Here is a 19314-nt window from a genome sequence, read left to right on the forward strand (position 1 = left end):
AAAGGGCACGCATTTCCAAATGATTCATACAATTAAGATAAAACAGTACTATGAAAAAAAAAATATATAATAATAATAATAAAAATCACGATTATTTTTTTCATACCGTCCAATCTCGATTATTATCACGATTCTTTATATATATATAAAAAAACATTTTTTAAATAGACAGTTTTAAAGCCTATGTACTGAAAACTAAAGAGGCTCGAGAGAGACTTTTGTCTAAAACCCTCCTCAGAGTCAATATTTAAAACCATAACTCCAACATGATATTGGCATACTAAGCAAATAAGGCAAAACTATTTTCACTCAACAGCACAACAAATGTAGAAAAATATAACAGCAGTGCACTAGACCTGAATATTTATTTATATTTTTGGAGATACCAGATACAAAATAAACAAACTGCCCCCTCTGGGATAATGAAGACACCTTGGATTGTAAACATTATCATTCTCCAGTTATGATGCTATTGCTATTGTTGATTCTATTATTGCTACTTTCAAATGTGCATCATCTTTAATAATAATACAGATTAACTAGTTTTGCCATTTTACCCCACCTGAATATTGATGACACGACAGACTGTTGCTTTGGTCTGGTGACCTCACCATTTGCAGTAGCTAACTGCTAATGCTACGTGTGCTGTGGAGTGAGTTGACAGGCTGTACTGACTGTGGTCACATTTTTATGCTTTCCACATAATCACTTGGGTGGTGGCGGTACTTCTTCAAATGTATATACCGTGCATTGTCCTTTTTTCAGGGCGCTGACATACCTTGCACATTAGCTAGTTAATAGCATTGCGCCATGTAGCTTTGGAGACGCCAACACACAACTGGTGATTGAAACTCGCGGGCTGGGTGGCCGCCTCCATCACTGGTCCGGAGGATGGGTTAAGAGTGGCCGCCGAGGACGCGGCGTGCTCTGTGTGACGACGGGTGAGTTGGACCCACGCACATCCCCGCTGTGTTTGATCGAGGAAATACGCAAACAGTTGATAATCGAGGTTGACAGGAAATTTATCACGATCTTCGATCTCGATCATATAATCGCCCAGCTCTAAATATGCATTCAACCAATGTATTGATCTCTGTTAACACAATCAACACAGTCAACGCATACAACTATTAACAAAGGTGGTGAAGGCAGGCTACAGTGAATATCAAAAGTCAACATACCCCTGTTGAAATCAAGGAGGAGGTCTGGGGGCAAGGCAGGAGCATATGTACTATTCTACATAGGACTCAAATATTTAAATGCTGGTTAAATAAATAAATAAAAAACACTTTGGGTGAAATTGATGACAGAGGTTAACTTTTTTTATATCGATGAATGAATTAAAAAAAAGGATGACAGCAAAAAGTGCATCTTTTTCATCCTGGGCAAAAGGGCAGGTGCTTGAGCGCCACCTAATGGCTATGTGTGCACGTGCTGGACCAAGAGAGCAAGCAGTTGGCTAATACAATGCAGTTGTGGGCATTGTATTACCGTGTAAAAGACAGAGCCAATCCAAGGCAAAAGAGAACGAAGCAGCCGCATTAAAAAAAGTTTGATAAAAAAAAAATGTAAACGCCATTAAACACATTAAAGACATGAAAGCGGTGACACTGACATCAAAATCATATAAACCCCCCATATCAAATGTTGCTTAAGGCTCTATCAAGGCTTGGGCTGGCACTGGTAAATGGGAATTGTTTTGATAACACTGTATACAGAAGTTTTCATAAACGCAAAGAAACGTGTGTAAACATGGCCTATACCACATGGAATAGGCAAGTGAAGAATTCAATAATTGCATTCAATCTGGAATTTTGCATCTCTAAATTTGTCGTTATACAATGAACACTTTACATCCATTTTAAAAGTTTGCAAACATCAATGTGGGGAGTTGCTGGCTTCCGCTCAGTCCCAATTTGTTGCCAAAGTGCAGAAAACAGGGGTGGTGGGGGGTTAGCAAGAAAGAGAACTTGGGTTGAGGGATCTTTTTTTTCCCAGGTGTTGTGTGCGTCTCCGCCCATCATCCGTCCATCCCCCATACCCACACGCCCCCCTCGGGTCCAGCCGAGCCGGGGGTCGAAGGCCTGGCTACGAGGGGGAGGAGGGTAAAATGAAGGGGGGCGGGCCAATGTGACCGGGACTGAGTGCCGGTGGAGCCCACTCGGACATCAGCGAGAAGCCACAACGCGGACGGGACGGCAGCAGAAGCACAGACAGCTCCTATTTATTAGCCACCTGAACGCGAATCGCTCCCGTTTGGTTTTAATATTCATTGTATTAGGAATTAAATTTGCGGACAATTTCATCAGACTTAGAGTGCTATCGCGGAGTCTACTTTACTTCAGACAGGATGTCGGCACTCTCCGTAAATGACCACCTCGAAGGGATTTTATCCGATTTTGAAGGTATGTGAGGTTGTAATATTGAATTGCTTTACTGCCGCTCGTTTTGTGGCTGTAGTAAAAGCAAATGTGTAATGGCATCCTTGGGCTGTTAACTCGTTGAGTGCAAAGAGAAGCTTCTTGTCGGCATTGGGGCTGCAGAGGAGAACACCGTCGCATGACCTGCTATATAGTATAGTCGTTTGAAAAACAATAATATACAAAAAAGTAAGGAAAAAAGTATCAAATACATATGAGAATGGTCCCTTTGTTTTACTTATGTTTTATTTTTATTTTTTTTACGTGGACAGTGGCAAATGTGATATATATATACACCCTAACCCATATATATAATATGGAATAATAGATATAATATTGTTAGGTGTGGAACTATACACACTACACTTGGGAAGTCAATTCCAAAATGCGATGGTCTCTTTACAAGGGGTGTCAAACTCATTTTTACTCTGGACAAATTGTAGTTAGGGTTTCGGTCAGAGGGCCCTTCTGACTATTAAACCATAAGAATGCTAATCGCCTCAACATGTTATGCTATACACAACAATTTGATGGATAACTAGTTTTGTAATCTGATATCAAGGAAAATAGTTTGATCAATTGTTGTTCAATGTACAGTACATTATAAAGGTGGGTGAAACCAAAAATGCTTCCCACAAACATCTCAACGCTATTAAAAGTGAAGACAATTTGCAATCATAAAATAATGTGTTGGGCAGGATCTGGCCCCTGGGACTTGAGTTTCACACCCATGCTAAATTAAAGAAACCCTTTGAAGAGCCTTTACCAATACATCCCCATTACATACATTGCAATTGACTGAGTCATTGAAATAGTGGGCCTCTTATTGACTTTGTGATTATTGGAGTCACACCCAGAAAAAACACTCTAGCTAGGTAAGCGATAAACAAACAAAATCATCTCCAAAAGAAATCCCTCTGTTTGAAAGGGAACAAATGCATCCCGTCAAGAGACAATAGCGGCTCTTTTGCAGCAGGAAATTTAACTTTGTGAATGGGCACCCTGTTTGAGTCTGTGCCATAACTCCTTCTTTCTCCAGATGTTCATGCTCGCAGCTAAGCACCAGCTCACATAGGCTTGACTGATAATTCACTTTTCAACATTTTACTTCATCTTCTCTTATCTGTTATCGGTGTACTTTATATTTTCAGACAGTCCAGTGATACACTAAAGTGAGGCATATTTTCTGTTATTTGTTGTTACAGTATTTATCCAAATAACCATATAAATACAACATACTGTATAAAACCTGGTCCACACATACATATTTTTTAACATTTCTACTAATTTTGAATATGTGAGATACCCCACACATAAGGATGAAAAAATAGTTGTGTGTGCTTGCTGATCGACACAGCACAAGACCCACATACAATATCTCCGCCAACAATCTTGAGTATAATCCCTGTTTGTCATAATTCCAAGAGAATTAAGAGGCACCTAAGTGCCAGAGGGCATCCAGACCTCCAAAAAATACAGAGAAGGGGAGTAGAAGAAGAAATCGAAGAATCTAGGCTAACTGTCACTGACACTGCGACTGTCCGCAAGTTTAAGTGTCGTTGGGCAAGACACTGAACACTAATTTGCTCCCAATGGGCCTGGCAGCGCCTTGGATGGCAGCAGTCGCCCATTGGTGTATGGATGTGTGTGTGAATGAGAGGCTTTGTAAAGCACTTTGGGCACTGTGATGGTGCAGATAAAGCGCTACATAAGTGCAGTCCATTTACCACTTACCATTTATATCCGAATCAGAAACTGTCTGAAAGTTAGTCTTTGTCAGCGTCAATATAGGCTAAGATTTTGATGTATGTAAGTAATAGACTCCGGTGGACAAAGAGGAATAAGGACAAATGCTGCTACAGTTATCTGAAAGTTTCACTTTCCTTCAAACTACATCTGTAGCTGGTCTTGGTCAAATCTGTCCGAAGATTAAGGGTAAACAATCTGTAGGAAAAGTGCAAAAAAAAAGGATACCTTTCATATCTGTGGACTTTTCTGTCATGAGGTGGGGAGATGTCAAAAGCAACACATTTTGTTCCTCATCAGGGTGATCCATCTTATCCCGAGGCCCTGTAGGGCTAGTGCAACAAAAGCTGCCCTCTCTTTTTTTCAATATTAACTCTCTTTCCACATTCCTCTGTTCAGACAGGTGTTAATCTGTGCTTTTAAACAAATTAGTGTATCTTTGAACTATAGACCGCCACAGTAGCCACTTGTTCACAGTTGTGTAAGGCTTTTGGACACTACAGCCCATTGTCAGTCTTAAAAAGTCAAGTGGACAAAGAAATCAAAGGAAAGCAATGTATGCAAATGTTATTTAAAAATGTTTTTTTTGAAACACAAACTGAGATTTGCACCGCAATATTCTTGTATCTGCACCATACATTGACAATACAGGCTTCATATTCTATTCTATTCTATTCTATTCTGACATTAACAAAGTCTGACAATCACAAAGTTCTATTCTATGATACTGACGTAACTTGATTCTGGCAAAACACAAACAACCAAAGGGCCAATTGAAAGCAAACCGTACCGGTTGTAGGTGAAGCTCTAATACTGTATGCTGTAAACTGCATCAATTGAGTTTTCATCTGCAACCACTAATACTCCTTGAAAACATGTCAGCGATTTCTCACATTTGTGTAAGAAATTAACTGGGGTTCCTGTAGCAGCTTGCTTTGCACCGTGGCAATCAGATTTAACTGGTCTAAATTATATGGTAACAGTGGGACGACTGTTGATGCTGGGCTGGTAGGCTGGCTGTGGAATGTTGGCTGCAAGCTAGCTTCTCACCTCCACGGGATTCAATCAGATAAATAGTAGTTACTGTCCAAAGGAGTGTGGTGAAAACTAAAGCAGGCATAGTTTTTTAATTTTACACCGTTTGATAATTTGCATGTTCCATGACCATTCTATGGTTGAGTACCCTTTTAAGTACTTGAAGAATAACTTGAATACAGTTCAGCTAGTGGGGAAACGCTACAAAATGGTGGCTGCCATTTTCCCCGTATCTTTTTTGTTAAACCAAAATTATATAAAAAATTACTTTTTAATTACTCATTTATAAAAAGTCAGGTCTTTGGCAAGTCTCCTTACCCAAGTATGCAATTACATACAGTAAAACTATGTCAATCTTTTGTGAGGAGCCTGTTTATAAAAATTTGTCTGTGGGCAAGGCGTTATGAATTTTGCCAGATTGTGACATGTCATCGGGGCTAATTTACAAAATATCGCCCTCACACAAGCTTCCCAGCCATGAGTTGAAAGCAAGCCTGGGTGAAAATTCACCATTTCCAAGCAACTGTCAGCCTAATTGGGAGTACTATCATGGCAAAGCCAAAAGCTAAACAGAGCTGCAGCACAAATTAGTATTAGCTAACAGCGTTATCATTGTTAGCTTCTGATAACTGACACATAATGATCAATGAAGTGGTTGATGTGATGGTGGCAGGGGATATTTGTGTTTGATGATGTGTCCACTGTTTGTGACTCCCCTATAGAGGTGGGTAAGGTAAGCAGTGGCTCATTTACCTGAGACAAGATCACCCCCTTAAAAGAAGCTGAGCTCAGTAAGGCAAAAATAATATATATAATATAATAGGCTTTACACGCTCAAGATTTTGGGGCCGATCAGCTAGTTTAAAAAAACGATAACCGATCCGATCACAAGATGGAGCAATGTGTCTATTTAACTCATTCACTGCCAGCCTTCCCAGTTAACATGTATATTTGACTTCTAAAGCTGTCAATGGCAGTGAATGTGTTAAATTACTTGTTCATTTACTGTATATACTTGTGTACTGTATACTGAGTATCTTCAAAAGTATTCTCTATTCAGGTCATGTATTCTAATCAGTCAGGTCAAACCATCATTAAAACATGACATAAATAATGGGTGCTAACTTACTGCAATTTAATAACTTTTTTTGTAATTAAATTGCTTCACACACCGAAGCTTTAGAGCATGATTTGACATAATGCCAGCATGGTTACGTACAACCATTAGTGCTAGCACTAGCTTGCAAGGCTACAAAACGTTTTGTTGCCTGCTTGCAAGCAGTATTAAAAGTATGTGAACATACCTCAAGCAATCCTTGAATTAAAGTCCTCTCCCGAGCACCGATGACCACCAGCACACATTTCCCCCTATTTTGTTCTTATAATACACACACATAATATACACATCCATTGTTGTTGTCGTCGGCATGGTAACGAGTGTATCCGGTCACGTTTGATTTGACAAGATGAACCCCAGTGATCATAAAAGACGGGATGCGGTGGTATCGGATTTTATTGCAGTAGTCTGACATAGTGCAAGCCTGGATACCCTGTGGAGGAAACTAATTTCGGCCGCTTGTATCCGGGAGCTCGTTCTTTCGGTCACAACCCACAACTCGTGACCATGGGTTGAGGGTAGGAACGTAGATCGACCGGTAAATTGAGAGCTTCGCTCTTCGGCTTAGCTCCTTCTTTACCACAACGGACTGATACAAAGTCTGCATCACTGCAGACGCTGCACTGATCCACCTGTCGATCTCCCGTTCCATACTTCCCTCACTCATGAACAAGACCCTAAAATACTTGGGGTCTTGTTCATGTTCAATACTCCTCCATTTGGGGCAGGATCTCATCCCCGACCGAGAGAGGGGACGCCACCCTTTGCTGACTGAGGACCATGGTCTCAGATTTGGAGGTGCTGATTCTCATCCCAGCCGCTTCACACTCGGCTGTGAACCGCTCCAGGGACAATTGGAGATCACGGCTTGATGAACCCAACAGAACCACATCATCTGCAAAAAGTAGAGATGCAATTCTGAGGCCACCAAACCGGACCCCATCTACTCCTCGGCTGCGTCGAGAAATTCTGTCCATAAAAGTAATGAACAGAATCGGTGACAAAGGTCAGCCTTGGCGAAGTCCAACCTTCACCGGAAACAAGTCCGACTTACTGCCAAATTCTGTCACCGAACCCCCTGATACGGGCTGTTCGGTCCCCCATACTGCTGAAGCACCCCCCACAGGACTCCCCGAGGGACACGGTCGAACGCCTTCTCCAAGTCCACAAAACACATGTAGACTGGTTGGGCGAACTCCCATGCACCCTCGAGGACCCTGCCGAGGGTTTAGAGCTGGTCCACTGTTCCACGGCCAGGATGAAAACCACACTGCTCCTCCTGAATCTTGAGATTCGACTTCCAGATGGACCCTCCACTCCAGCACCCCTGAATAGACCTTACCAGGGAAGGCTGAGGAGTGTGATCCCCCTGTAGTTGGACCACACCATCTGGTCCCCTTTCTAAAAAAAAGGGGGACCACCAATCCAGTCTGCCAATTCAAGGCACTGTCTCCGATGTCCACGCGATGTTGCAGAGGCGTGTCAACCAGGACAGCCCCACAACATCCAGAGACTAAAGGAACGCCGGGCGAATCTCATCCGCCCCCGGGACCTTGCCACCAAGGAGCCTTTTAACCACCTCTGTGACCTCAACCCCAGAGATAGGAGAGCCCGCCTCAGAGAACCCAGACTCTGCTTCCTCATGGTAAGGTGAGTCAGTGGAGTTGAGGAGGTCTTCGAAGTATTCTCCCCACCAACTCACAATGTCCCGAGTCGAGGTCAGCAGCGCCCCATCCCCACTATACACAGTGTTGTTTGTGCACTGCTTCCCCCACCTGAGACGCCGGATGGTTGACCAGAATTTCCTCGAAGCCGTCCGGAAGTCTTTCTCCATGGCATCACCGAACTCCTCCCATGCCCAAGGTTTTTGCTTCAGCGGCCACCAAAGCTGCATTCCGCTTGGCCAGTCGGTACCCATCAGCTGCCTCAGGAGTCCCACAGGCCAAAAAGGCCCGATAGGACTCCTTCTTTAGCTTGACGACATCCCTCATGGTGGGTGTCCACTAACGGTTTCGGCATTGCCGCCATGACAGGCACCGACCACCTTACGGCCACAGCTCCGGTCGGCCGCCTCAGCAATGGAGGCGCGGAACATGGTCCACTCGGACTCCCCCAGGTCTCACTGTCATTGCCCACGTGAGCATTGAAGTCCCCCAGCAGAACGATGTAGTCCCCAGCAGGAACACTCTCCAGCACACCTTCCAAGGACTCCAAAAAGGGTGGGTACTCTGAACTGCTGTTTGGTGCATAGGCACAAACAACAGTCAGGACCTGTCCCCCCACCCGAAGCTGGAGGGAGGCTACCCTCTCATCCACCGGGGTGAACCCCAACGTACATGCGCCGAGCCGGGGGTCAATAAGTATACCCACACCTGCTCGGCGCCTCTCACCGTGGGCAACTCCAGAGTGGAAGAGAGTCCAACCCCCCTCAAGAGAACTGGCACCAGAGCCCAAGCCTTGTATGGAGGCGAGCCCGACTATATCTAGTCTGAATTTCTCGACCTCACACACCAGCTCGGGCTCCTTCCCTGCCAGAGAGGTGACATTCCACGTTCCTAGAGCCAGCTTCTGTAGCCGGGGAACGGATCACCAAGGTCCCTGCCTTCAGCCGCCGCCCAGCTCACACTGCACCCGACCCCTATGGGCCCTCCCACAGGTGGTGAGCCCATGGGAAGGGGGACCCGCGTTACCCTTTCGGGCTGTTCCCGGCCGGGCCCCATTGGTGCAGCCGCAGCCACCAGGCGCTTTCCTTCGAGCCTCACCTCCAGGCCTGGCTCCAGAGGGGGGCCTCGGTGACCCGCGTCTGGGCAAGGGAAAACTTATATATATATATATATATATATATATATGTATATATATATATATATATATATGTATATATATGTATGTGTGTATGTATATATATGTATGTATGTATGTATATATATGTATATATATGTATATATATATATATATCTATATATATATATATATATGTATGTATGTATGTATATATTTATACATGTATATTTATGTATATATATGTATACATAAGCATATATATGACTTTCTAGAACTTTCTCCCATCTCTGGAGCTCAGCCACAGTGATCTTTGGGTTCTTCTTTACCTCTCTCACCAAGGCTCTTCTCCCCCGGACGGCCAGCTCTGGGAAGGGTTCTTGTCGTCCCGAACGTTTTCCATTTGAGGATTATGGAGGCCAGTGTGCTCTAAGGACCCTTAAGTGCAGCAGAATGTTTTTTGTAACCTTAGCCAGATCTTTACCTTGCCACAGTTCTCAGTCTCTGAGGTCTTCAGGCAGTTCATTTGACCTCATGATTCTCATTTGGTCTGACATGCACTGTGAGCTGTCAGGTCTTATATAGGCAGGTGTGTGGCTTTCCAATAGAAGTCCAATCAGTATAATCAAACACAGCTGGACTGTAAATGAAGGTGTAGAACCATCGCAAGGATGATCAGAAGAAATGGACACCACCCTAGTTAAATATGAGTGTCACAGCAAAGGGTCTGAATATTTATGGTTGTGTGATATTTCAGTTTTTCTTTTTTAATAAATTTTTCTTTTTTAATAAATCAGCATTTTCAACAATTCCATTTTTGTCTGTCAAAATTTATATATATATATATATATATATATATATATATATATATATATATATATATATATAGATTTCAATATATTCAATCAATATATTTATTGATTGATGCACAATGCATCATAGTGTACATAATTTATGATGTTCAGTAACAAGTAAAAGGATAATAAATATTACTCATTTTGACAGTTTAAGCCACCTGAAATTTTGACAGTTTAAGCCACCTGAAATAGTAAATACCAATAACGAAGTGAAAAGAGTCACTTGTGAAACTGGAAAAAAAAGTGAAGGCACTTGATAGGCCAGTGAGACAATAGCGCATTCAGGCCTTTGGGTGACCCGGGAGATTAGAAAAGGCCAGGGGGGCTAAAAGCTGCCTCACAGTCCCTGTCACATCCTGGTACTGCTGGAGATCAGAGAGGGTCCCATGACTTACTGACCCAGTCAACCTATACACACACACACACACACACACACACACACATTGCGCTCGTTGTCTTTGCTCATAACAAGTGGTACTCGCAAAAACATTCCAGCCTGCCTTAACGTAGTGGCGCACATCAACCAAGGACCTGGACTGTCAGTAGTTGGTAAAAAGTACACAGAGAAAAACATGTGATACAGGTAATTGAATACAGTAATGCACATAAACACTCATTTGCTGCTTCTAACCACTTTCTTTCCACAACTTTCTACCTAATTGCCTATTTATTCCTTCTGGTGGACATCTTTCTCAAGTGGGTCCATAACCCCCACACGCACTCAGATAGCACTTGATGTGGCTTGTTGCCAAGCCAGCCATTCTTCCATGTTGGATTAGAATTTGGCAAGACATCAGTGTATGCTGTCTTTTATTCAGACACGTCTGTCCCTTAAGACACCCTAAGGATTTTAGACTAACAAATGAGAGAATGCAGACAAAACCATTAGTGTAGGTCAAATACAGTTTTAACGTTTTAGTGATAAGAAACACAATGTCCAGATGATCAGAATTTTTGTAAAAAAAAAAACTTTATTTAAGGCAGCAATGATTTGGCCCCTGACCCCCGCGCCCCATGCCCGTCTGGGGCACGCAAAATTTCAAGGTGCACCAGATGGAAGACTCATGCATATACAGGGTTTCGATATTATAGCGTCAAGAGTAGAGATGTTTCTTCTAAATTATATCTACATTATGGACAGCAGAGGTCAACCTTTATCATACACAAGAGATTTCGTCCAGCGCTGACCTTTGAGTTAATTTATTAGTTTCATATTTTATGGCAATCAAACTTTGCTGCCATGCTCTGCCCACACCCCATGACAAAAAAAAGCTACATTCTTAGCAATTTAGCATCACCCATCTTTCTAATGTACTGAATATGGTTCAAATTTCATGCCAAGTTTGTTTTTGATGGAAATCGGCAAAATGATGCGACAAACCAAACCGGCAGACTTCCTGTGTGATTTTCGGCAGAAGTTCTTGAGACTTTTTCTTTAAAATGTAGAATAATAACTTAGAATAATAACAACAAGCAAACGAGGGCTATGAACGAATTGATGGTAACTTGAATTGACTTGTGACTCCGCGGAAAAAAAATGAACGCCAAATCAGAATTTTAGTATTCGAATCACAACGAATCGAAGAATAACATATTACTTACTTTGACTGATGCACAGAAATGAAAATTCTTGATTGAAACCGAAAACCAAAACTGCACTCAATTTGACTGCACATTCAGCTATGCTTTATAGAGCATTGCTTGTTATTGGTACATGATTCTTTACACTGAAGTGTACATACTCACACGTGCTGGTCGTTGATGTGTTCATCATTTGACATCTATGTACCTATTATTTCGGTAGTTTTAATTTGGTGAAAAAAAATCTTTTGGTCCGAAAACACTGAAACACTTTGGTGGCCGAAATTTCGGTGCATCACTACTTTATTATGACAAGAACTTTAGCATGACATAACCTGTCTTGCCATATTTACTTCAAAAGAAAATACAAGATATGTCACAATGTTTAGCCTATGTTTATGCCGACGACATTTGGATTTACTGCTCATAATTTCTGCGCCTGTACGCTGTTGTAGCTCCACCAAGATATCTCGATAAACTTTGTTTTGGAAAAAGAAAACACAGAAGGAAGCATCCATTAGCCTATCGTCGAGGAGGACCATAACCGGAGCAGTAAAGAAGCCATCGCTGAAAGGACCGACCGCGACAGAATGAATGGGAGAAAGTCTATCCAACACAGTGTGAAAGATGACGACAGCTGGCTAGGTAGCCAGCAGGCTAAGTTGCTTGCTGCCTAGCTAGAAAGGGGCAGATTGGTCCAAGGCATTAAGGATTTATAGAACTGACAGGCACAAAACAGACCCTGGGCTTCTACCTTTGGGCAAGATACAGCAAGGGATCCTGATTAAAGGAAGACATTTTAAACTAAAAATAAAACTTTACCAAATGTAGATGCACCAGCTACGTCAACCAAGTGCGGGTCCCACTCTGTATTACATCTCCTACTGATCAGTCGATTTGGGAAACATTGTTGCAGCCAGGTCAGTGTTTGGTTTGAAGTGTGAGTGGTTGCCCCGTCCATCTGGAGCCACTGCTCCTCACGAGTCACGCACAAACGTCTCCCAAGTCTCTTCCAGAATTATTATTGACCCACCTGTAAATCACAATTTTGCCCGAGTAACAATTGAAATTGAACTTCCTTCTAAATTTTGCATGCATTTAAATGACATGGTCTGAAAATAGGTCTCTATGCAAAAGGCCCTCTGCTCAGTTTTGTCCAAGGCGTTTTCAGAAAAAGGTATTGAAAGGTTCCTATTGTTAACCCTTCCTTTCAAATAATCTGAAAAATTAGATAACTAGCATTATTAATAACAAATTACAGCCGTAGTACAGGTTGTGATCATTTTGAGTCACCCCCGGATTTTGGAAAAGGAGTAACAATTCGATTCTGATTCGCAACTCCTTCGTTACTGTCAACACAAATAGTGAATGGGGATTTTAAGTCCAAGCACCAGCGCAAAAGAAACTATTTTAAGAGGTAATTCTTATGCTTGAGCTTTTATAAAACTGATTTGTATCAACAAATGGTACAGCGAAGCAAAACCACAGCCCTTTACATGCTTAGCTTTGATTTTAAACCAGAAGAGACACTCTCTCAACCAATCAAAAGACAATGTGCTTACCGCCACCCAACACAAGCATCCTATATTGCAGTACTATATTGCAGTACTGCAACTGGTACTACAGAAGGATGCTGAAAAGTTGGACAGCACTTTGTTGATTGAGAGAGACAGAAATGTCATTCCTACTCAACTGTGATTTGAAAATGGATGAAGATAAACATGCCTTATCGTATAGTAAACAGCCATTTGCTGATAAGAAAGAAAAGACAATAATAGATTAAAATGTTGCCCTTCCTTTACTGTGTTGTGATCCCCCCTTATAGGCGGGTTACCCTCAGTCAAACTATTTATGAGGTAAACACACCTACCACCGTTTGTCCAGAGGGCATTAACTGGTCTAGTGGTTTAGATAACTGATCATTTCCCACTCAATGTCTCAATTATAATTATAGTGTAATTGACTGGCGACAAGTCTATGGTGTTGTCCGTTAGTGCTGTGCTTAAGACCACACTATCTGAGACCAAGATTTGCCCGAGATCAGAATTCACAATACCAAGACAAGAGCAAAACTTTTTGGAGTCAAGACCGAGTCAAGACCAAGACCGAGACAAGATGAGACCGTGACAAGACCAAGACCATAAAAATATATATTTAAAACAACTATATATATATATATATATATATATATATATATATGAACTGGTTGCCAGCCAATCGCAGGGCACAAACAACCATTCGCACTCACATTCACACCTACGGGCAATTTAGAGTCTTCAATTAGCCTACCATGCATGTTTTTGGGATATGGGAGGAAACCGTAGCACCCGGAGAAAACCCGCGCAGGAACATGCAAACTCCATACAGGCGGGGCCGGGGATCAAACCCCGGACCTCAGAACTGTGAGGCAGACGCTCTAACCAGCCGTAACAGTTCAAGTTTAAAAAGTTAAAGAGCTTTCTCTATAATTTTATTTTCCTCTTTAACAAATGTTACAGCCAAAAACACTGTCTGGAACTCAAAGCACAACATGCAAAAAACTCAAATCGCAGCAATTTTTTTCCAACTAAATTCTTATACTTAAAAGATGAAGATTTAAAGAAGAGCTCAGTTTCATTTGAGAAACATAAGAGACTGCAACATTTTGTGACCTAAATGCCCATGTCCATGGGGTCTCATTACAGTGTCCCCTCTACGAAAAATCCTCTCAACTGGTGCAGAGGATGCAGGAACTGAGAGTATTTTCAGTGCCAGTGCCAAGGTGGCAGTCATTGCGGAGGTGGTGGGGAGTTAGTAACACATGAATTAAAGGTATTCGTTGTTTTACAAAGTCTTCTTTTTATCATGTTTATGAAGTTGAAGAATAGCATATCAGTGATGGTCTCGACCGGTCCCAACAGAAAAGAGGAAGAGGATAAAGAATATAAAAAAATGAATAGATTAACTTTGTACTTAATAGTAACAGTGAAAATGGTAAATGGTGGATACAGGTTTTTGGAAAGTTTGTAGATAGACTGGAACCTATCCCTGTTCATCCATCCATCCATTTTCTTTACCGCTTATCCTCACTTGGGTCGCGGGCTGCTGGAACCTATCCCAGCTATCTTCGGGCGGGAGGCGGGGTACACTCTGAACCGGTTGCCAGCCAATCGCAGGGCACATAGAAACAAACAACCATTCACACCCACATTTATACCTACGGGAAATTTAGAGTCTTCTATCAACCTACCACACATGTTTTTGGGATGTGGGAGGAAAACGGAGTACCCTGAGAAAACCCACCCAGGCACGGAGAGAACATGCAAACTCCACACAGGCGGGGCCGGGATTTGAACCCCATTCCTCAGAACTGTGAGGCAGATGTGCTAACCAGTCGGTCACCGTGCCGCCATCCTTGTTCATTTTCATTGAATTTCCAAGCAACATTACCATAGGTGTACTACACTGGTAAAATAGTGTTTACACCATATCATTCTGTTCATCCTGTTTGTATTTCTTAAACAGCCATGAAACAACAGAAGTTAGATTTTTGATATATAGTCCCTTCAATAGACTGTGGCATCTGTGTTATATTTTTCAGGCAACAGGTGCTTGTGAGGTAAATAATTGCCAGACATCTGAAATACTTTTAAGTACCAGTTAGGTGTTTGCGTATGTATGAATGCTTGCATGCCTGTTTATGAGTTGCCTGGCCCAGTGTTTTTTTTCAGTGTTAAAACATTGCAAAGGGCTACTTGGAATGTTTTTCCCAGATGTGCTTTCACTGAATCTATTTTAATTTGTGTGTCTGTTTGAGAGTGTAATCACAGATGTGGGCCCGTATCGGTATGTGTACATACATGTGTGTTGGAGCACACTGCTGTGTGTCAATGCTCATGTTGCCTTATCTGTCAGTGTTACCTGTATGGAATGTGCAGGAAAAAGGGGGAGGATGGTCGCAGACATGTCCGGACTGGGCTTCCTCTGTCCACAAGACAGACTGGGCCTCCCGTCCTTCCAGTTACCACATGATTCTCAGTAATCCATCTCACTGGTCATAGCTGGTTATTCATCATACACATGCGATATGACCCGAGCTTTTTTCCACACTGACAGTTTGTTTGAAACCTCAACATAATTAATGTCCCAAGCAGTGCTTGATGTCATGAGAAAATGTTTCATGACAAAAGATATTTTCAGATCTCTTCCTCAACTTCTGTTTCACTTCAAGATCCAAGAGAATATTACAAGAACATGTCATGAATTCAACTCCGCAAAAAGGATATATTTCGGAAATTGATTGTAGAAAAAAAACTAACCAAAATCAAAAAGATTGCATTGGAAAGGTGAACTGCATTCTTCTTCATGGAATATCTATTTTTGACTGATCATATTGTGAAGAAACTGGAATTGAAAAACACTTGGAAATGGGATCAGTTGGTGGAGTTGGATTCATTTATATGGTGTGAATCAGTAGATGTCCAGTTTCTAAAACTGTCACATTACCACTTGTTGAGTATGCCGGATGTTGCAAAGTACAGTGGAACCCCGCATATATGAGGTTCGGCATTCGTGGACTCACTTTTTTTGGGGGGGCTATGCCCCATTAATCGCGGAAACCCCCCTTATTTGCAGTATTTTCTTTCCTGATACCACACTTTTTTTCATGGCAGTTACTGTATATTGAGTGTCAATATTTCCCAGTTTATCCCCCGTGAACAGCAGGCATTGGCCACCTTCTCAAGTTCTTATATTTTGGAAGTTTCCCCACTTTAATGTTTAAGCTCATCAAACAAATGTAAATATCAGACAAATATAATCCAAGTGAATTTAAAATGCTTTTTTAAAATGGTGATTTCATTTATTAAGGAAAAATACTATTCAAAGTTACCTGGTCCTGTGTGAAAAAGTAATTACCCCCCTTGTTAAATCATGAATTATTTTTTGGTTAATCTTCACTGATTACACCCAAGCCTGATTACCTCCAGACCTAGTCAATCAAGAAATCACTGAAACAGAATCTGTCCCAACAAAATCAAGTCGTAGAAACGATCTAAAAAAGCTACAACAAAATGAAATGATTCAAACAAATTAAAGAACAGTCAAAAAAATAAAGTAATTGAGATCTATCAGTCTGGAAAGGGTTACAAAGCCGATTCAAAAGGTTTAGGAGAACCACAGAGAGAGCCATTAACCTCAAATGAAAAAATTAAGGAACAGTGGTGACCCTTCCTTGGAGTGGCCAGCCTACAAACATTACCCCAAGAGAACAGAGAAAATTTTATTACGGCAGAATCTGATGTTTGAAACCATTTAAATGTGGGCTTAAATTGAATCATTAAAAATAAATAATTTATTTGAGGTAAGGTTTTCATTTTTATTGTGGCTATTCTTCCCAGTAGTGATATAGGAAAGTTATTCCAGCGTTTTAAATCAGATGAAATTTTTTCCTGAAGTGTTGTGCAATTCAGATTGGTTAGCTCTGTGAGTTTTGGCGAAATATTAATATTGAAATACTTAATGTTTCCTATAGGAGTGGGATAATCTGGGATTTGATATGCAGGATTCCATGAGTTTGCTGTTATTGGGAGGATTGTTGATTTTGTCCTGTTGATAATCTGATATTTGTGAATTTTTTTTTAATGAGATTGAAGACTGTCTGAAGAGAAGACTTGGCTTCCTGTAAATCAAGAAGAATATCATCAGCATACAGATTGATTTTGTGTTCTGTCACTAGCGAGCAGATACCTTTAATATTAGCATTCTGACGTATAGCGGTAGCAAGAGGTTCGATGAATATTGCAAATAGCATTGTCTGATTCCTCTTTTTAAAATAATTTTATTTTATTTTTTTTTAAATAAAACTTAGTGATGTAATCCTTTTTATGGTGACTGTCGCTTTCGGTGAGTTGTATAATGTTACTATCCAATGTATAAATGAGTCTCCAAAGCCAAATTTGCGAAGTACTCCAAACAGTAAAGCCCAGTTAACTTTATCGAATACTTTCTCTGCGGCAAATGACATGATGATTGCATTTAGATATTTACGCTTTGACGTGCTTATTAAATTTGACAGACATCTGACATATATTTTTGTGGAACTTCTACCTTTAATGAAACCAGTCTGGTCATAGTGGATTATCGACAGGAGTACCGTTTCAAGTCTCGCTGCGAGGGCATTTGAGATAATCTTGATATCTACATTAATCAATAATAAGGGCTGATAATTAGCCGGGAGAATGGGGTCTTTACCTGACTTTAGTAATAATTGAATTGAAGCTGTGTTCATATGGCTACTTATTTGACCTTTATCGTTCATCTCCTTGACTGTTCTGAAAAATAGAGGCGCTTAGTATTGGCCTGAAATGTTTATTGAATTCAAAGGAGATTCCGTCCGGGCCAGGCGCTCGTCCCGATTGCATGTTTTTTTTTTTAATGCGCTATGTAATTCTGTGATGGTTCAAGGAACATCAAGACTGTCTTTAATCCTGTATTTAATTGAGGAATGTTTAGATCCCTAATAAAAATTTCAATTTCTTTTTGGTTTTGGTTGTTCGAAGATGCATATAAGGTGCGATAATAATTGTAAAATATTTCATTTATTTCTAGAAGTGACTTTGTCCAGTTGCTGTTTGAATCTTGAATAGCTGTAATTAATGACTTTTCTTTATTGCGCTGAAGTTGGTTCGCAAGAAACTTTCCTGATTTATTGTTGTACTCAAAGTTTGTGTATCTTAACTGTTGTTGTAGAAAATCTGCTCTTTTTGATAACGTCTAATTGATGTTTTGCCTTTTGAAGTTGGTTTCTAAGCGTATCTGTTTGGATTAATTACATATTTTTCTGTGTTTTATTTTTTCCTCAATTTTATTTTATTTTTGTTCCTGTTTTTTCCTCGTACGAAGAGTATGATATGATTCGACCACTCAATACAGCTTTCCCGGTTTCCCACAGCAGATCTGGGCATATGGTTGGGGAGTCGTTGAATTTCAAAAATTCATCCCATTCCATCCTCACGAATCAAAATCCGGGTCCTTCAATATGGATGTGTTAAAGCGCCATGTTGGTGGGGGTCCCAGACTTGACACAATTTTTAGATTGAGAGAAATTGGTGCATGGTTGCTGATGATGATGTATTTTGGAGCTTTGAGCTACCGAATTGTTTGATCGAAAAAAATCTATTCTTAAGAAAGAGCGGTGAACTGACGAGAGCAATGTTTGTTCTCTTTTTGTACGTTTTTTCAGCCTCCATATGTCAACAAGACCAAAGTCGTCCATACGCTGCTCAAATATATTGGGGCATTGTGGCTGATTGGTCTTTTTGAGATTTGAGCAATCTATTAGGGGATTTAGCGTAAGGTTAAAGTCGCCTCCCATGATAACTGTAGAATTGGCTGACAAGTTTAACAAGTGTGAAAAGAGCGTGTGAAAAAAGGCTCTTTATTAGGAGCGTGTTCATTGAGAATTGTGTAAAGTTTGTTAAATATTGTAGCCTGTGTAATTATGTATCAGCTGTCTGGATCTGCTACTGTACTATTTATTTTAAAAAGTAGTCTTTTACGAACTAGTATTGAGACTCCTCTTTGTCTCCTGTTATAAAGGCCGAGATAGCCTGAGTGAAATTTGAGTCAATGAGGAATTTTTCTTCTGACTCAATAAAGTGCGTTTCTTGTAATAGGAGGTCTGTTTTAAATTTTGTGATATCATCCATAATCTTAATTCTATTTTGCCCGTGATCGAATGCCATTGACATTCCATGACACAAAAGTTAAATTTGACATATAATAGGTGCGTGTATAGGAA

General features: G+C 40.9%; 1 protein-coding gene across 1 annotated transcript in view; it reads left to right on the forward strand.

The window, feature by feature from the left end:
- Positions 1-2175: 2175 nt before the first annotated feature.
- The window catches only part of septin12 (septin 12), a 104377-nt gene continuing 87238 nt past the window's right edge, over positions 2176-19314 (forward strand). Inside the window, exon 1 of the mRNA XM_061699662.1 lies at positions 2176-2405. Within this exon, the coding sequence (XP_061555646.1) occupies positions 2351-2405 (55 nt within the window). The 5' untranslated portion in view covers positions 2176-2350. The remainder of the gene's footprint in view (positions 2406-19314) is intronic.

The sequence above is a fragment of the Phycodurus eques genome, chromosome 16, assembly GCF_024500275.1.
Source record: "Phycodurus eques isolate BA_2022a chromosome 16, UOR_Pequ_1.1, whole genome shotgun sequence".
Classification (NCBI taxonomy): Eukaryota; Metazoa; Chordata; class Actinopteri; order Syngnathiformes; family Syngnathidae; genus Phycodurus; species Phycodurus eques.